The following is a 19,814-nucleotide window of genomic DNA, read 5'->3' as shown; positions in this document are numbered from 1 at the left end:
CATACTACACCTCAGCAAACCGCTGCCACTGCAGAAGATTCGCACGCGCCAAGCAGCATCGCACACTCTCAAATTACAGAAGCGTCCATTCTGAATGAAGTCCCAGCAGCCACAGAAGAGTCTACTGAGAATCCTGACAAACCGCCCTCGCCAACAGACAAGTCTCACAAGAAGGAGCAGTGTACGAGCTACCAACTGATCCCCACTTTAATTTGCGAAAGAAATCAAAGGCGTATTTCGATAGATGCGCTACCTCAACAAATGTCGCAACAACATCATTATCAAACAACTCCAAGAACAACGGCAGCAACCACGACTTCGAAGCAGACAGTGATGAAGACCGTCACCGAAATTTACACAGATGCGACGAAGAAAGACGTCAGCGAGCAAGGCCACTCAACTGAAGACGAATTCAACCACTACGACGTTTTCCCGGAAAGGAACGTATTTGGCAGCGATCAAGTCTAGGCCTACCCGGAAGACTTCAACGGCGACGCCACACAGTACGACGGAATGGACACGGACCATTTTCCAGCCAGCGCATCCAACGGACCTCCAACCGAGATGTAGCACATGTCAACCAGTTGCGACAAGAGGACCGAGGCAAGCAGCACATGAGAAATCACAGTCATGGAACAAGTACATCCCAGACAATTTACCATTCAGTCCCTAAAGACGTCTAGAAGAAGCCGTTCGGCCGATGTTACATGGTACCTCAACCTTTTTCATTTGCAAGCAGGGCACCCATATGTCGTCCGGAACACTGCAGCCAGCCTCGCCCACCAGAGCTGTGCTTTTCTATGAAGTTGATGTGGTTGAACAACTATATTGTGATAATGGACTAACTGCGCATTTTTTGTTTTCATTTATCAGCATCTTCTTGCTTCCGCATATGTTAGGTATCCTAGTGCTCTCTTGGGGGGAGGGGGAACGTGTAACGGTGCACAGATGGTCCGTGCATGTAAGCAGAGGAAGATGACGAATAAAGGCAGTGTTCGGGCGACCATGTTGTTCTACGTCCGGAACCTCCTACTCGCGTCACATGTATATATATTGTGGGCATTTATTGTGCACTTCATCATCTGTACATTATCATCATCAGGGCGGACTGTGTTGAAGGCTGTTCAGGCTGGTTGTGGACGCCGCCCTTCTTCGCCGTGTCGTCTGTCGGGCTCAATAAAGGTCCGCCTTTACTGTGACGTCACAAGTGGTGGAGGTGCTTCTTGGTTCCCCGTCCTCTACGCCCCTGGCCTACTCCCTGGAGCTTCGTTCGGGTCGCCGCTTGTGCCCACTGTCCGTCAGCATGTCGCAGGACGAGCCGCCTGGCGCTTCTACCCTAACCATCCCGCCTCCGCAAGCCGCACCTTCTGTGATCATCAGCGGCCACCAGCGCGATCCCCATTTGTTCGCTGGTCTTCGCGGTGAAGATGCTGAGGACTGGCTGGAAGATTACGAGCGCGTAAGCTCTGCTAATCGGTGGGATGATCCCACAAGCTCCGCCATGTCTCGTGCTACCTGACCGGTGTGGCGAAGACCTGGTTTTTCAACCATGAAATGGATTTCACCGATTGGACGAACTTCCAGCAGCAGCTTCGGCAAGTTTTTGGCACGCCAGCGGTTCGCTCCGCCACTTGTGACGTCACAGTAAGGGCGGACCTTTATTGAGCCCGAGAGACGACATGGCGAAGAAGGGCGGCGCCCACAACCAGCTTGAACAGCCTTCGACACAGTCCACGCTGATGATGATGCGCCCGCACGCGCGATGAAGATGAAGGGCACATGCATGATGATGATAATGTACAGATGATGAAGTGCACAATAAATGCCCACACTATATATATATATATATATATATATATATATATATATATATATATATATACATATATATATATATGCGTGCGCGCGCGTGGGTGTGTGTGTGTGTGTGTGTTTATGTTTGTGCTTAGGTGTGTAGAGCGAGATACCAATCCAGCAGCAGCGACGCCATATCTATATATAGCGACAGCCGAAGGGGGGGGGGGGGGTTGCGCTGTTCTTCGGTGAAAAATGTTCCCATCAATAAGAGCTTATGAGACAGCATAGGGAGGCAATGCATGGATCGCCTATTTAACGTGGAATCTGTTCAGGGAAGCTCATAGCAGCAACTGTAGCCAAGGCATGAGCCTACTACGTTAATGAACAATGAGTCTTGCACTGAGCTGAGTTTCTACGAGCTGTAAGTCTATATTGCAGTGATGTCACATGTTTACACATTGAGTCAGTGACAGATGCCCTGAGAGGAATGACAGTGCTTCAAGCACTAGCTGTCATAAAAAAAATGTCATGAACCGTACCCCGACGAGGCTTGGCGATTGCAGGAGGCACGCGACAGCTGTCTTGAGCAGACGCCGCTTGAGCAACACCCGAAGCAGCAGTCGACCTTTTCCTTGTGCTGTTTGCACCTGCGAAATGTTAGATGGCATATGAGGATGTGAAACAAGGTTCACATGTTAAGATATATGTATCCGTAAAGCAAACTCTTCTCATAAATGCTTCCTAATAAACAATAAATTTGCTAGTGTAATTTCAAAAGCGGGAACGAAAGAAGCGTACCCCCTATTTGGCTTTATATTTGTCAAGCACAGCGCACAATAACTGAAGCAGAATGGTTTCACTTGTGCAATGTGGCAATAAAAATTAGATTATCCCACAATACTGGCCCTTGGCAAGTTCGATATTTTACGGACATAATTATAGAAATTTGATTCGTAACATGAGTTTGTGAAAGTCATCTTTTGCACATTTTGAAAAATAGCAATTGCTTGTCTCCAATGCGGAAGTAAACTTGCCTTCTGAATTAAAAGTTCTTGTGCCTCTTAAACATCACCAATTCCGACCCTAAGGCCCATGCTTCAGTTTCAAAACAATACATCATCACACTGTCGCCTATTTAAATATTCGAAAGAGAATAAATGAATTAGCCAAGCCAAATGCTCCAAGATGCAGCTCTCGTGGGTAGCTCGAAATTTATTCCGCGAGCATTGGCACAAAAATGTCAAGATATGTACGCTCACTTTCTTGAAGTCCTTGACAGTCTGAATGGACGTAGCCAGCCGCAGCGGTAACCTGGAGAAACATGCGAAAAAGCAAGGCTGCACGTCACATTAGAAAAGGGCAGAGGTCAACAGGAACATGGAGACGAAGTGATCGACAGTGGCCGAACAAATTGATTTTTTTTATTACTCCCGCGATGCCATCCCAAACTTGCGTGGTCACTTTATAATTATTTTTAGTATTTATAAATATTGTGACCCTTTTAACCATAGATTGAAGGAAGGCATTACATTAAGTTTTTATGGTGAACACATTTAGGGGGGCCTCTGTCAGGCAGTTGCATCTGCCTTTAGCCACTTCATCCCAGACAATAAATTGTCTAAATAAAGCATTACCAAAAATTACCAAAAAACCTCGGCCAATCCTTCTTCGTGAATACGTGGCATACGTTGGAGGCAGCAACAACACGAACAGCAAGAAACATCTTTAGAGCTAACATTTCGACAAGAAGTACTGTATTTGTTCGAATGACGGAGAACCGACTCAGACAAGACCCTCGTCGGAACGTTCCTGCAGCGACATCGTTTCCTTCTTCAACTCTTGACCGCGTATAATCAGAGCATTTGTAACCATCTGAGTGGTTCCAGAATTGAGCAGACTTATTTGAACCACAAAAGCGAAATTATGCATGCATGGAGGCCCACTGCCAGCACTGACCGTATATTTGCTTGCTTAACCCTTTGTCGACGAGTGTTGCCTACAGGCGACCAATCAGAAATTTTTTTTCTTGCAGAGTTTCAATATATCCTACAAACTTCTTTGCGAAATGGCTTCGTCCAACACTGAATGACAGGCAGCAAGCATCATTTGGTGGTTTAGAGCTGGGACATAGAATGAGGAAGAAGAACACTGGCAGGCAACTCGCCTTCTTTTGCAAGCATAGTCAGAGGAGACAGAGCATTGCAAGGTCTCTGGCTGCAGTGGTGTGGCACACGTGCTGTAAAGCGAATAAAATATGTGCCGGTAGTCCTCATATAAGCAGAGCTGTCTGTAAAAAAATCCAAATAAAGCCATAGCTAGCTTGGGGTGAAGCCCACTCCCAGTTTTCTGCCTGGTGTTTTCCCCTATTGCTGAAAACGTACCGCAAAATATTTGTACCCTTTTCGTTGATTATGCTTATACTTGAGGTGTTTTGTACGTTAAGAAAACTTGTTCCCTGTTATTTATGGGTGCCGTCAACAAAGGATTGATTACCTGAAATATGTTGGCTCGCTAATAACCAGCATGTCGTCACTCCGTGTCTATCTATCGATATATATATATATATATATTGTCACGACTAAAGAAGACAATGAAGGGATGGACACGAGCGCAAGCATCTCTCTCGCCGAAGAAGTTAAAGTTGGCGCGGACAATTATTGCTGGGCCTTCAATATAGAGCCTGTGTTTGCTGTCGCACCACCGTCGTTCTGTGTGCCGTTTTTCGCATCTTGCGACACTGGTGGAGGTGCTGGGTACTCTCTGATGCCCGGAACTCCTGTGCGGAGTGCAACGCCCAGTTCTAACCCGCAACCAGTTCCTCCAGTGGACACTCCTGTCCACCGCTACAGTCGCCGACTGCGGGGCCTCAGCCCGGAGGTAATCTTCTTGGACAACTCCCCACCAACCGGACCTCTACCTAACGATATGGCAACAGCAGGACCTTCTCAGGTGACTCTGCAGCATCCTCAGACTCCCGAGACATTCCATGGTGATGTTTACGAGGACGTCGAAGATTGGCTCGCGCAATACGAGCGAGTCGCCAAGGCGAATCGGTGGACTGCAGAAGAAAAACTCTCACGCGTCTACTTCGCTCTGGCGGACAGCGCTCGTACGTGGTACGAGAACCGGGAAGCCACACTGACTTCCTGGAATGAGTTTCGACAGCAGATTTCCACCACCTTCGCAAACAACGATCGTCGCGATTCTGCCCACCAACTAATCGAGTTGCGCATCCAGAAACCGAATGAGAGCGTCGCCATGTTTGCGGAGGACATGACACGCCTGTTCCGCCGCGCTGACCCAGAGATGCCGGAAGCAAAGAAAATCCGCCATCTGATGCGAGGCGTCAAGGAACAACTTTTCGCCGGTCTTCTTCGCAACCCACCGACAACCGTTGCGGAATTCATCTCGGAAGCTACGTCCATCGAACGAGCACTGCAACAACGTTGCCGACCCTTCGATCGCCCAGGCAACGCCTCGAGCAACGTTTCTGCTCTGGCTGCCGGCAATGAGCTTCGTGAGCTCATCCGGGAGGTTGTTCGTGAAGAGATTCGCAACCTCCTTGTGACCCCGCAGGAGTCAGTCGGGGCTTCTGTAGCAGAGGTTGTGCGACAAGAAATCAGGCAGGCATTCTCGTTGCCCGAATCCCTACCAGACCAACGGTCTCTGAACTACGCATCGGCTGTTCATCGTCCTCCTCCAGCAGCAGCCTACAACTCACAACCAATGGCTCGTGCTTTCAACGAGCCGGCATCCCCGCCGTACAACGCGCAGCCACTGACCACGCAACCTAGTGTACCTGTGGAAACATCGGCCTACTTCCCTCCGCAGACAACTACAGCTTGGCCGCAGAGGACGCCCACAAGTCGACCATTTGTTCGCAGGACGGAAATGTGGCGCACCGTCGACCGCCGTCCTTTGTGCTTTCATTGTGGAGAAGCCGGCCACGTTTACCGCTTTTGCCCGTATCGTGACCCCGGATACCAGAGCTTTCCACCCACCTTTCCTCGAGTTCGCTTCGAAAACAGGCGCTACGGTGACGATGTTGCTCCACAAGGACATCCGTTCACTCGTCGAACCCGCTCTCCGTCACCTGCACCGAGCTCTTCGCCGCAAGGTCGCAGTTACGCCGATGTAGTCAGGGGCGGCAGGTCCCCAAGCCCTCGTCGGGGAAACTAACAGAAGCGACCTTTGGGGGGGAGGTTGCCGACCGTCAAAATGCTTCAACACCCCCAACACTATCTGTGCAATCGGACAATATGCCTCTGCCGACCCCAAGGGAAGTCGTAAGTGCCGACCTCGCTGTTTTCATAGACGGACACCCAGTAACCGCGTTAGTAGATACTGGGGCCGATTTCTCAATAATTAGCCAGAAACTCTCCGATAACCTTAATAAAGTCAAGACGTCATGGACTGGTCCCCACATAAGAACGGCGGGAGGTCAATTGATGATCCCTACAGGCAAATGCACAGCCAGAATTGATATTGGTAACTCGACGTTTGTTGCAACTTTCGTTATATTGCTGGAGTGCTGCAGAGACGTGATACTGGGAATGGATTTTCTGCACGAATACGGCGCTATTATAAACATTCCGGACAGGTCGGTCACGTTTTGGATGAATGCAGATTTGGCCGTACCCTGTGTTGATCAGCGACGTGAGCATTTACGTATCTTCGAAGACGATGTGACCATCCCTCCGCACTCAAGCGCTCTTGTGCCTGTAACATGCGACTCGCCAAGGTGCTCCAGCATGATCGCCGAACAAATTCCTGGTCTGCTGTTTAGTCATGGCGTATCAGTTGCAAGAGGTGTAGTTGACATCACTCGCGGACAGACGGACGTCCTACTAACAAACTTTAGTCCTGAACGCCGGCATCTTACAAGAGGTATGGCAGTCGCGTACGTGGAAGAGCTGAATGAGGTTACCGACTGCATGACTGTTGAACAAGACGATTCCCCCGGTCTGCCGAACGTGTCTCTATCCGTTGATGTCGGCCCAAGTTTGCTACCTAAACAGAAAGAAAGACTCCTCGAGCTTATTGATGAGTTTCGGAACTGTTTCTCTTCGACGTCCAAAGTTGGCCAGACGCCACTGACCAAACATCGAATTATTACAGACGAAACGGCCAGACCGATACGGCAAAACCCATACCGGGTGGCAGCGCGAGAACGCGAAGCGATAGAAAACCAGGTACAGAAAATGCTCCAAGATGACATTATCCAGCCGTCGAAAAGTCCTTGGGCATCCCCGGTAGTGTTAGTCAAGAAGAAGGATGGCAGCTTGCGCTTCTGCGTCGACTACCGCAAACTCAACCAGGTCACTAAGAAGGACGTTTACCCGCTACCCCGCATAGACGATTCTCTTGATAGACTACGGCATGCACGCTATTTCTCGTCGATGGATCTAAGGAGCGGCTATTGGCAAATAGAAGTAGATGAAAGAGACCGCGAGAAAACAGCATTCGTGACACCTGATGGCCTCTATGAATTTAGGGTACTTCCCTTCGGCTTGTGCTCCGCGCCGGCAACATTTCAGCGGCTAATGGACACCGTTTTATCAGGACTCAAGTGGCAAACGTGCTTAGTATATCTAGACGATGTGATTGTATTCTCTGCGACATTTGACGAGCACTTGAGGCGACTACGTGCTGTTTTTCAAGCCATACGGTCCGCCGGTCTCACGCTTAAGCCGGAAAAATGCCATTTTGGCTTCGAAGAGCTTCTTTTTCTAGGCCATGTTGTCAGTAATGATGGGGTACGGCCTGATCCGGAAAAGATAGCTGCCGTTGAACATTTTCCTGTGCCATCCGACAAAAAGGCAGTGAGACGCTTTTTAGGCTTATGCGCATATTACCGGCGTTTTATTCAGAACTTTTCACGCATTGCGTCGCCGTTGACACGCCTCACCAGAGAAGACGTAGCATTCGTATGGGATGAAGATCAGCAGAAAGCATTCGACGAGCTACGGCAACGCCTTCAAAATCCACCGGTCCTGGGACACTTCGATGAAGACGCCCCGACAGCAGTTCACACCGATGCCAGCAATATCGGCTTAGGAGCTGTACTTGTGCAGTGGCAAGACGGCGCTGAAAAAGTAATAGCTTATGCAAGTAGAAGCCTTTCCCGCACAGAGGAAAATTATTCCACCACAGAAAAAGAGTGTCTTGCGGTGGTTTGGGCGGTGATCAAATTTCGCCCATATTTGTACGGCCGCTCGTTTGCTGTCGTCAGTGACCACCACTCACTTTGCTGGCTGACGAACTTAAAAGACCCATCAGGACGATTGGCACGCTGGAGCCTTAAACTTCAAGAGTTCGACATGACTATTGTGTACAAGTCAGGAAAGCGGCATACGGACGCCGACTGCCTTTCTCGTGCCCCATTCGAACCTGCAAGTACAGAAGATGACGACGCTACAGCGTTTGTTGCCGTTGTCAACACGACTACGCTTGCACAGCAGCAACGCGAAGACCCAGAATTGGAGCCCATTATTAGCTTCCTGGAGGGTCGCACTTCCACTCTGCCAAAACGCTTTGGAAGAGGAGTTCCATCGTTTTGCTTACGCAACGACGTCCTCTATAAAGTGAACTTTTCTCCGAACGGCAGCCCCTACTTGCTCGTCGTCCCACCATCTCTCAGGAATGAAATATTGCAGGCATGCCATGATGAAGCAACATCCGGCCATTTGGGCTTCACACGAACGCTTTACAGAGTGAGACAAAAGTATTACTGGCCAAGATTGACGGCGACCGTTCAACAGTACGTCCGTACATGCCTTGATTGCCAACGGCGGAAAGTGCCAGCCGTCAAACCAGCAGGCTTCCTCCATCCCATCGAAGTACCCAGAACTCCATTTGCACAAGTCGGAATGGATCTGCTAGGCCCATTTCCAACTTCTGCTACGGGACACCGATGGATTATCGTAGCCACGGACTATCTAACGCGCTACGCCGAAACCAAAGCCCTGCCGCGGGGAACGGCCAGTGAAGCAGCTCGATTTTTTATAGAGAATGTTGTACTGAGACATGGCGCCCCCACAGTATTAATAACTGACAGAGGAACTGCATTCACAGCCGAGCTATTGGGCACAGTTTTAAGACTTAGTGGCACATCTCATCGGCAGGCAACGGCGTACCATCCGCAAACGAACGGACTCACGGAGCGCCTCAATAAGACACTTGCGGATATGCTTTGCATGTATGTTGATGTGGAGCATAAAAACTGGGACGAGATATTGCCATATGTCACCTTTGCATACAATACGGCTCAGCAGGAAACAACGAGGATGACACCGTTCCGCCTTCTCCACGGTCGCGATGTCACAACCATGCTCGACGCAATGTTGCCGCATGAACATGGATGCGATGGCGTCGAAACTGATGCTGACTACATCACTCAGCGTGCTGAAGAAGCCCGACAACTTGCACGCATACGTATTCGTCGGCAGCAGGAGTACGATGCAGGGCGCTATAACCTTCGCCACCGAAGAGTCTCCTACGAGCCTGGAGAGAGAGTTTGGGTCTGGACTCCCGTTCGCCATCGTGGCCTTTCAGAGAAACTACTGCGGCGGTACTTCGGTCCGTATAAAGTCATACGACGTCTCTCTGATGTCAACTATGAAGTCGTTTCCGATAGTCCACATTCCTCAAGGCGTCGACGGCATACACCGGAGATTGTGCACGTCGTCCGGATGAAGCCTTATTTGTCCGAATGAAATCACTGCAGCGTACGCGTGGAAAGATCCTGGCGTCGTCACGATAAAGCATCGGGACGATGCTTTCTTAGAAGGGAGGCAATGTCACGACTAAAGAAGACAATGAAGGGATGGACACGAGCGCAAGCATCTCTCTCGCCGAAGAAGTTAAAGTTGGCGCGGACAATTATTGCTGGGCCTTCAATATAGAGCCTGTGTTTGCTGTCGCACCACCGTCGTTCTGTGTGCCGTTTTTCGCATCTTGCGACAATATATATAGGGTGTCCCAGCTATCACGCACGACGATTTAAAAAAACAGGAACGGCGTTACGCGAAGCCAACCTAGTGCGTATTGTTTCTAGTACAGTGGAGTAGCCGCCAGTAATTTTATCGTTACTAAGGTTTAATTATTTTTGTAATTAATTATCTAACTCGAGAAGTACTGTCCTAATTATCAAAGTGTCAATGAGAAAGTTGTAGGGCAACATGAAAACTCCCGATACAGCTTTCTGTTGCTCGATACGTGCTACATAAAAGTATTTTTCTGAGTTTGAAATAAGCCCGCGAATACACGCAGAATTGCCGCACGACTGGCCGCTCGAGGCACTTTGCGTGTATTCGCGGGCTTCTTTCATGCTCGGAAAAACAATTTTATGTAGCACATATTGAGCAACAGAGAGCTGTATCGGGAGTTTTTCATGTTGCTGTACAACTTTCTCATTGACACTTTGATAATTAGGACAGTACTTCTCCAGTTAGATAATTAATTACAATTAATTAATTAAATCTCCGTAACGAAACAAATACTGGCGGCTACTGCACTGTACTGGAAACAATACGCACTAGGTTTGTTTCGCGTAACGCCGTTCCTCTTTTTTTTAAATCGTGCTGCGTGATAGCTGGGACACCCTGTATATATATATATATATATATATATATATATATATATATATATATATACCATTTTACGGTTCATATAGTTTGAATCATTTTCCAAGTAAAATTGCTTGAAAACGTCCAACAAACGACGTTCAAAAATATCCACTCTTCATTCTCTGTAATAGCTATAGTTACAGTAACCTCTCAACAGTGACTACGGATCACCTGGTACCCAAACATCTGTAGCACTATCAAAAATGTGACTGCGACCATTCATTATACGAAATGGTGAGTAGGAGTATTGGCTAGACGGCTTTAGGGTTTTTGTCGTAAGGCGCAGAATAACATCCATGCGCAAAGGAAGTGCACAGAGCATTTCATATGTGTGTGATGCGTGCCTACCTGCGCGCGGGCCTGTGTGCCAGCGACGTGAGTCATAATGATGTATTTCGATAATGGGGTAGGAGAAATGGAATTATTTCTCATTTGCTGGACGTAACAAAGGGACGAGACTAACGACAATGGCACAGGTGCAATAAAAACGGAGCAGTGCAACTTTAACGTATTTCATCGTCTTTCTTCACCACAAGTTCAACGGAATCAGAGCAGCAGAACAGGACTGAAGAATTGCATATCACCAAACTTTTTCGATTAGCTCTTAGAAGGACAGATAACATAACTAATAGAACACACATACTAATATTACTCACTTGTCCTGTTTCTTCAAGTGCAGCATGGAGAAAAATACATTCCAGTAGTCTCGGCGCAAGCTGCCAAGTGGAGTATTCTTTTGCACTGAAAAGTAAAAAAAAAAACAATGATAATCAGGGGAATTTTTCGAAGCCACGTACTGTCTAAGCTGTTTTCAATAATTTATTCTTATACCTTAAACTGAGACACATAGTTTTCGAAGAGTAGTGGCACCAAGACACTACAACGAAGATAAAGCTTGATTTCAGCGTCGCCGGAAAAAGCACAGAAATGGAGCTATTGATTCAGAGGTATGCCATAGGTGAATGATCGGCTTATACTACTACAATGTCTCGTAGCTTACCTATAGCACAGTGAACCTTGGAATCAACCTTAGGTACTATATCCCCAGAAGGCACGTAACATGGTGAAATAACAGGCAATAACTCTCGCTCTTCCGATTCCCACAGCTTTAGAGCACCGCGTTGCCATCGAAGCTATCAAGACTGAAAATTATCCCAGGCCGCACTGCCTAGCACATTAAACAAGGTGAACATGCGTGCTCTAGTTTTAGTGATGTGACGTCGAAGTGGGTGATTGCCGCAGAGTCTGAAAGGAGTGCAGCTCGAATGCGTCGGTGCGATGATAACTCACGCCAAACACGCACATGTAAAATTTAGGAGCCAGTGGATTCTCAAAATGTCTGCAGAGTAACATGAAGACGGCTGTAACATACTCTTGCATAATTTCTTGCATTCCAGTAAAGAGCTTTCTCTCTCTCGCTGAAAGATCAAGTCGGCATTTCATCCCTAAGAGATCGCTGTTCTTCACCACATAACAAGCTAAACTCCCCTGAGAGATTAACGCTGGTTCATCTCACTGACGGACGGTACGTTTCATTGAAAATTCGCAGGTAAATACGAGAAATATCAGAAATAGTCATTAGGCAAAAGAGAAATTCGAGTTGGTGAGCACATGCGTGGCTTACAAAAATATCAGTGGAAAAGTGCGCCAAGGGATGGACCGAGAAAGAGCAGTGTATTAGTGAAGTTTACCAATTCTGCTCATTCACCTCGAGGGACCCTTACTGCCGGGTTCCGTATTAGATTTCATATGCAGATTTGCTCGTTGTTCATTTCAAAGTAAATCCACGATAATGTTTGCGCACAAGCCCAAGCACAACGTACTTCGAGGAGGGTAGGGGGGCAATTCGCTTCGCTCCGAAAGCGAGAGAAAGAAAGAGAGAGAGATAACCTAGCTACAACCAAGAGACGCAATCAATCGGCCAGTTTCGCTGTGTCTTGAGCTTTGCGCGGCCTAGTCCAAGCTTTCGCCAATTTTTAAATATTGAAGGTGTCTATAAAATACAGGCTATGCAGGACAGCGTGACAGATGTGTACAAAGGGCGGCCACATTTCTGCGCAAGTTACTTATTTCTTCATTTTCATGAAATGTTCTGACATGCGCTTGTTCGCAATACCAGATGTATTTTAACTCAATATAGCGTCTGGTAACCTAAGAATTCAGGACAAGCTCTGCCCACAAAACCGCACTTCACCTACCTTCTGCGCTCCTGCACGCCAAATTATAGTTCCCGAGCAATGCGGATATAATCCATTGAGAACATGCCTCACACTGCTACCTCATTACTCTATACCCGAAGTTACAGGAAATTATTTGTAAGCATGCTATATGTACACATGCTGTGAGCACACACTTCGCCCACGCCACAATGCACAGGCGTTACTCATGTTGGTTTAGAGCATATCGCACGTGTGCATATTTCACTATACACTATCGTCGTTGTTCTCAAACCTATCTCCTTCTCCTTTCCCTTTCCACTATACAGTGTAGCAGGCCAGTGACAAAGCTCCTCCAGTTGACGTCTGTGTTTTTCTCACCTGAAAAAGTTCTCTCTATTTCACTTTTAAGCATGCTTGCTTTGAAATGACCGAATGGCAAAAAAATGTGGTTGATCCCTCTTATATAGGAATCGGTATAGAACACGAAAGTGAAACGTGTCTTCACAGAAGTAGTGTAATGTTTATTGCACATTGATATATAATGTCTATTGGTGTTTTGTGGCTAAAGCGCCCTTAGGCGTTGATGCACCCACGCTGACGCCTGGTGGCACGTCTCCTCCATCACGACTACCAACGTCGATGACCATGAGCAACCGTCGTGCATATGGAAGCTGCACTACGCTGCACACGCTAGCACAACGCGAAAGACGAAGCACGTAACTGACACACTAATACAACGCGCAAGACAAAGCACGTAACTGAATCGTCACCGAGTCAAATCAGCGCGTACAGCGCGTCGTAATTGCAGCCTCCGCGATCAACTTCGGAAACATTTTCAGAGCTAATTGCGGAGGCCACGCTCCGCTGTGCTGAGTACGGTGAACGCCACCTAGTAGTGCTTCTGCGAGAACGCGTTGGTAGTGCTTCTTGATGCCAGCGTCCCTTCGAATGCTGGCATCGAGGCGTCGTAGTGCTGAGACCACCGAAGCGTTCACTGTCGGTGCGCGTTAGTGTCATAATGCAGTACTTCTCTTTTCTGCTCGTAGGCAGCGGCACCGCCCCGAGCAAGAGCGCGGGTACACGGAGGAGTGTTAGATATATAAGGCGCGTCTGTGTAGCTCTCTGCAATGCGGATATAATCCCATTGAGAACATGCCTCACACTGCTACCTCATTACTCTGCGCAATGGGTTAAACGCTCGGCGATCTATCGTCGCGGACCGAGAGGTCGTGGGTTCGATTTCCAAATTTTGCATGTTTGTGGAACTTTTTCTTCTGGTTTCTTTCTTTGTATTATGTTCGTGTATGTTCGTGTGACGTATTTCCGTGACGGAAATACGTCAGTGAAGTCTTGGTGGACCCCGGCATAAAACACTTTCGTGTTAAAAGGTACGATGCTACAGCTTAAACAAAGGTGGTCGAACAATAACTGTCAAGGATGCCACTTTTATGTTGTTTTGTATAGAGTGCAACCTCCTATATTGATATTTAATAAAGTGTAATGAATATGTGCGCTAGTTGTTTCTGAGCCTTTAAGTTGTCACAAGCTCGCTGCGGAAAGGGTTCCTCACTTGCGGCATTTTCCTGTTTTACGCGATGATTTCGAACTAACTACGACAAGCATGGTGTAAAAAGGGATGTCATTGTGGTGACATTGGAATACGATTCACTGCGGAGCTAGCTCTCGGGCAGACTTGCCGCGAACACCTCTGCGGCAATTCAAGAACCTGAACTGAAATTTGCTCAGTCAGGATGTAATATATATATATATATATATATATATATATATATATATAGGTATCTTGAACGGCTGCGCGAAGATGCCGAACAATGAAGCATCCAAGTGTGAACCAAGCTTTCGGATTATTTGTGGAGATGGATGTTACCATTTCACGCGCCGTAGGTCATAAACTTCAGGATGGACATGATACCAACTGCTGGTTGGCTTCTTACATAGTCTTCAAAGTGGGCAGAACAGGTTGGAAAGAGCCGTTTTACTGTAAATTACAAGGACTTCGGAAAATGCAAGCTGTGTTGATGCACACACATATATTTAGGCACGACGACGCGCACCCGGGTCGCAAGGCTCCGTGGGAAGGATAGGGAGGGGCGGCGCGTTCTACTCCGGTTGGCCCCGGCGGCCGCTCGGGCCACTGTATCTTCAAAGACATCTGCGTATCTGCGTCGGGGACACAGCCCACCGTGCGCTGTGTTTTCGCGGCTTAGTTCACGTTGATGCGAGACGCAGCACGAAGGACAATTTGCTCGCTGCCGCGCTTCCTCACTCTAGCGTTCTTACAACTTGTTTCCGCGGTCATCGAGTAAAATGTGTTCATGTTTGCTTGTGCGCGCGTCACACCATGCTTGTTCATTGAGTTAGGATACCTATGTTTACGAGTTTATACAGCCAATAAAACTACTATTCTTATTTCGTATATTTGTCCACCAATTTGCCATCGCAATCGATGCTTTGCCTTTCGGGCGAAACTTTTGTCTGAAGAGGACACGGCGCTTCTAAATAAATGCGCTGCGCTGTCAAAGAAGCGCAGTGACTACTTTTGTCGGGGGGTGCCACTATCATCCAATTTCTCGAGTCGAGGTGGAGTGCCGAGAGGAGGAGCGTTCTATAGAATACGGGGGTATTACAACATCTGTATATTGCAAACACAGGAATGCTACAATTACGCGTCGCTACCAATCCACTATGTGATTAGTAGAAATACGAGCGTGTTGCTGCATTTTACAATTACGAAAATGTTGAAGCCGTAACTGCGATCCACAAATTAAAAGAATTGTTAACTAACAAAAGCAGAGAAGCGCAACTCTTTTCCGTTCAATTGCATCCACTGACCACCCTTCAAGTCACCTTCAGTTTTCGTTGGCGAACAGGCGCGAGGGACCCTTTCGGGCTGTTTGCTTTGTCTCTTAATGCAGTTGTTTCTTGATGCTTCCTCGGGAAACTGCTTTATTCATACCGCTAAGTAGCCCGCTAAAGAAAGAAAAGCAGGTAGATCCCACGCCCTGTGGGAATCGATGTTATGCGAAGCAGTGTGCGGGGAGCCTACCAAGGTAACGAAACGACCATGAGAGTACCAAGACGTACGCGGGTTTTTCATGACCTACATGACACGCACGTCATGGCATTCACGTCATGAGCCATCAGGAGTCCCTTAAGCAATGCCTAGGAGACCTTAAGGGAAAAGCCTTAACCATGCTCATAACTATGACTTCAATCATTGACCTGTAGCCTTTTCCTTCACTTAGTACCCACGTCAGAACCCACTTGATTGGTTTTTGAGTGTTAATATTTCGTCGCTGAGTCATTGTCATTTTTGCCGAGTCATGCTCAGGACTATGACTTCTACCACCATCCTTTACCCATTTCCTTCACTTAGTACCCACGTCAGAACCTATTTCAGTGGTTTCTGAGAGTCTTTTTTCGCTGAGTCATTGTCATTTTTGCGGAGTTATTTAATTAAATTATGGGGTTTTACGTGCCAAAACCACGATCTGACTATGAGGCACGCCGTAGTGGGGGACTCCGGAAATTTGGACCACCTGGGGTTCTTTAACGTGCACCTAAATCTAAGTACGCAGGTGTTTTCGCATTTCGCCCCCATCGAAATGCGGCCGCCGTGGCCGGGATTCGATCCCGCGACCTCGTGCTCAGCAGCTCATGACTATGACTTCTACCACCATGCTTTAGTGTTTCCTTCACTTTGTACCTACGTCAGAAACCATTTGAGTGTTAATCTTTTTTCGCTGAGTCATTGTCATTTTTGCTGAGTCATACTCATGACTATGACTTCTACCACCATCTTTTAGTGTTTCCTTCACTTAGTACCCACGTCAGAACCCATTTGAGTGGTTTTGGAGTGTTCATCTTTTTCGCTGGGTCATTGTCATGACCTACATGACACGCATGTCATGACATTCATGTCATGACCTATCATTTATGTTCGCAATACACTGTTATCATACAATGCCAATTTTGGTACCTACCAACTTAACGGAACGACCATGAGAGCACCAAAACGTAGGCAGCTGTTTCATGACCTTCATGACACATGTCATGATATTCATCTCATGACCTATCATATACGTTCGTCATACACTCTTGTCATAGTATGCCAATTTTGGTAAATACGAAGTTAACGATAAGACCATGAGAGCACCAAGACGTAGGCGGCTAGATAGATAGATAGGTAGATAGATAGATGGATAGATAGACACATAAATAGATAGATGGATAGATAGATAGATAGATAGATAGATAGATAGATACTGTTAAAGTGGCAAATGTCTGCTAATAAATGCTTCGCATTTAATGGTTAGAGCGATTAAGGCGTCAGTGAGGCGTCATGGTTAAATTGTTAGGCCTAACGTTAAGAGACAGAGAGAGCGGTTTGGATTAGAGAGCAAACGGAGATAACCAATATTCTAATTGACCCTAAGAGAAAAGAGTGGAGCTGGTCGGGCCATGTAATGCGTAGGGTAGATAACCGACGGAACCAACTAGCTAGAACCGATAACCGATTAGAGTTATAGAATGGGTGCCAAGAGAACGGATTGGAGCGCAGTCGAGGACGGCAGAAAACTAGGTAAGGTGATGAACTAAGCAAATTTGCAGGTAGAAATTGGAATGAGCTAGCGCAAGACCGGGGTAACTGGAGATCACAGGGAGAGGCCTTCATCCTGCAGTGGACATAAAAATAGGGTGATGATGATGATGAAGGCGTCGTGGTTGTGCATACGTTTAAAAACATTTTGGCCATGCGAGTATAATTTAAACACTTCTACTTGATGCTGCTTCATCTACTTAAAGAAGTGAGTGCTGTATAGATGGGGTTCTGCGCAAACGAGGTCGACAATATATAGACAGTAATTCACGTCTTTAGTAATGATTCCCAACACGGCTGAGGACTTATGAAACATGCACTGGCTGCTTGTGTTCAATACGTTATAAATTAAAGGTTAACGTAGAACATAGATCATCATCGTCATCATCAGCAGCCTATATTTTATGTCCACTGCAGGATGAAGGCCTCTCCCTGCAATCTCCAATTACCCCTGTCTTGCGCTAGCGTATTCCAACTTGCGCATGCAAAGATACAAACATCGCCGAAATTAACAAAATATCATGCGGCACAAAGTTGATCATTTTGCAGTGAGTACTAATATTACTAGTACAGAAAGTAACGCAAGTCGGTCATTTTGGTAGCGTTGTGGTAAAATCTCCAATTGCTACGCTGGGTACCTGGGTGGGATACAATTCACTAAACGTTTGTTATTTCCATGGCTTCTTGTTTTCTTTTTTTTTGTCTGTGACAGTTTGCCCGGTGTGGCGAAAGCCTTTTTGCCACTTACATTTGACAAAGCTAGACGACAGGAAGTAGTGCGTCATCACAAGTTATCTTCTTGTGCCCTTTATACATGCACTACACAGCACATATAAATAACCGGAATAAATGGTGTTGCAGAACCAGTGCAATAAATGTACTTATACGTATGACCCGACGGTGCATTAGATCTGGCTGTCGAGAGGTCACGAGGAAGCGTTGTTTGCTTTCATTTGCCATTATCAGATCTGAGACGCGCAAATGTTTTTGCCCCGTCAGAGAGTGTAGAAAAAAAGAGAGAAAAAAGAAACAGAAAGAAATCTACGAAGGCAAAAAGTTGCCAAAGGGAACCGAACCTCGGACCACATCGGGACAGGCCGTCAAATTTCCTCAACGCCACCAGTGAAGCTAGCCATATCGCTTTTGCAGTTGTTACATAGCCACTGCCTCAAAACTATTGGAGCCTTTGCCGCATTATTCTTGCTGATTTCGGTGTCTCGAAGGCAGATTCTTGTGAGATTTACGTACATTCTACTGTAACCTCTTCTCCCAAAACGTATTTAACACCTAAATCACCGCTTCCCAACGTCTCTTTCGTTAGAATAGTCACCCCTCTGTCGCGCTAGCACCGTTTGCCATCGAAATGCGCTACGCCACGTATTCCTCCCTCTTCTTTGTGAAGATTACCAGCTCGCACATGCGACGACGGGAATGTATGCATGTATGATAAGCCATTTATTAACCACTGTAATCTGAAGCGGTACAGGAAAAAAAGCTTGGAGGACGCTTAAGCTTCGCCGTTAAGAGTAGAACGCGATAGCGTTATCCGGACCCGTTCGCATCGCATCGTTCGCATACGGCAAGTAGACTTCATTCACTAGACCACTGAACGTGGGAAAGCCAGCTTACAAAGACCAAGCTTACACCGATCCCCTTAAAGTCGGCTTCACTTTTAAACTGAAATGCATTGCTGGAAAGACGTTTTTCCAAGGGCAATATAAGTGGTCTTATATTAAAATGTGAAGGCCATAGCACCTTTTTTATTATTTTATTAATTGTTTGCTATTGCCCCGACGCGCGCAGGTCTGGTAGAAATGTTTCAGTTTCCGCGTAGCAGAATTAGGTTTTCTCGTACATTCAAATTACAATCCAACGCCGATTGGTAAAGAATCCAATGGCGAATCCGACGCCGAATGGTAAAGTCGTACTTTACCATTTTTCTGAAGGATTTCACTGTGAGAAATTTAATTTCTGTTCACCAAAACCTTGCACCACGTGGAGGGCCTACGCGGTCGATGTGGTTGGATGATTTTTTCCTCCACCCGCAATCACACGCCGGTTGCCGACGCCGGATTATCTGTGACACGGGGCCCTAAACGCAATCGCAGTAATACCCTGCTGTTTTCAGTGCCAGTGCCACCAACCCTTGTCCGCCTGCCCATTTCCTGTCCTATCGGTTTCTTCGCCGATCAAGCATAGGAAAAAAAGTCGCAGTTTCACCCAAAAGGCGAAGCATCGATTGCGATAGCAAATTAGTAGACAGCTATACGAAGTAAGGATGGTAGTTTTATCGGCCGTATGAAGATGTAAATATTCGCGTAATGTCACGTGGCCCCCGCGGGCGCACACTTCAGCCACATCGCAGATCGCTTTCAAGATACGGCGCCCGCGTGGCAGCTCCGTGAGCCGCGGGAGCAGGGCGCGCGCCCCCGTCTCTGTCGACTCCTCCCCGTGCCTCGCGCTCGAACGGAGACCGCGCGCTTCCGGCCACTTTCCTCTCTCGCTTGCGCGCCATTAGGTCGCGGTTGCTGGCTCACCTTCGCACGCTTTCACTCGCACACACGGCGTACGGCGCGCGGCGAAGTTTTTATCGCCATTGGACTTTACACGGAA

The 19,814-nt window shown here is 47.2% G+C and overlaps 1 protein-coding gene across 1 annotated transcript in view; it reads right to left on the bottom strand.

The window, feature by feature from the left end:
* Positions 1-19,814, bottom strand: part of LOC119465156 (uncharacterized) — a 109,474-nt gene that overhangs the window by 37,797 nt on the left and 51,863 nt on the right. The window contains exons 3-5 of the mRNA XM_037725956.2: positions 11,081-11,165; positions 3,057-3,108; positions 2,337-2,444 (exon numbers count right to left, since the gene is read on the bottom strand). Of these exons, the coding sequence (XP_037581884.1) occupies positions 2,337-2,444; positions 3,057-3,108; positions 11,081-11,165 (245 nt within the window). The remainder of the gene's footprint in view (positions 1-2,336; positions 2,445-3,056; positions 3,109-11,080; positions 11,166-19,814) is intronic.

Source organism: Dermacentor silvarum, chromosome 9 (genome assembly GCF_013339745.2).
Source record: "Dermacentor silvarum isolate Dsil-2018 chromosome 9, BIME_Dsil_1.4, whole genome shotgun sequence".
NCBI classification, from domain to species: Eukaryota; Metazoa; Arthropoda; class Arachnida; order Ixodida; family Ixodidae; genus Dermacentor; species Dermacentor silvarum.
The sequence above is the reverse complement of the archived record's forward strand: the minus strand, read 5'-3'. Positions and strand labels throughout refer to the sequence as shown.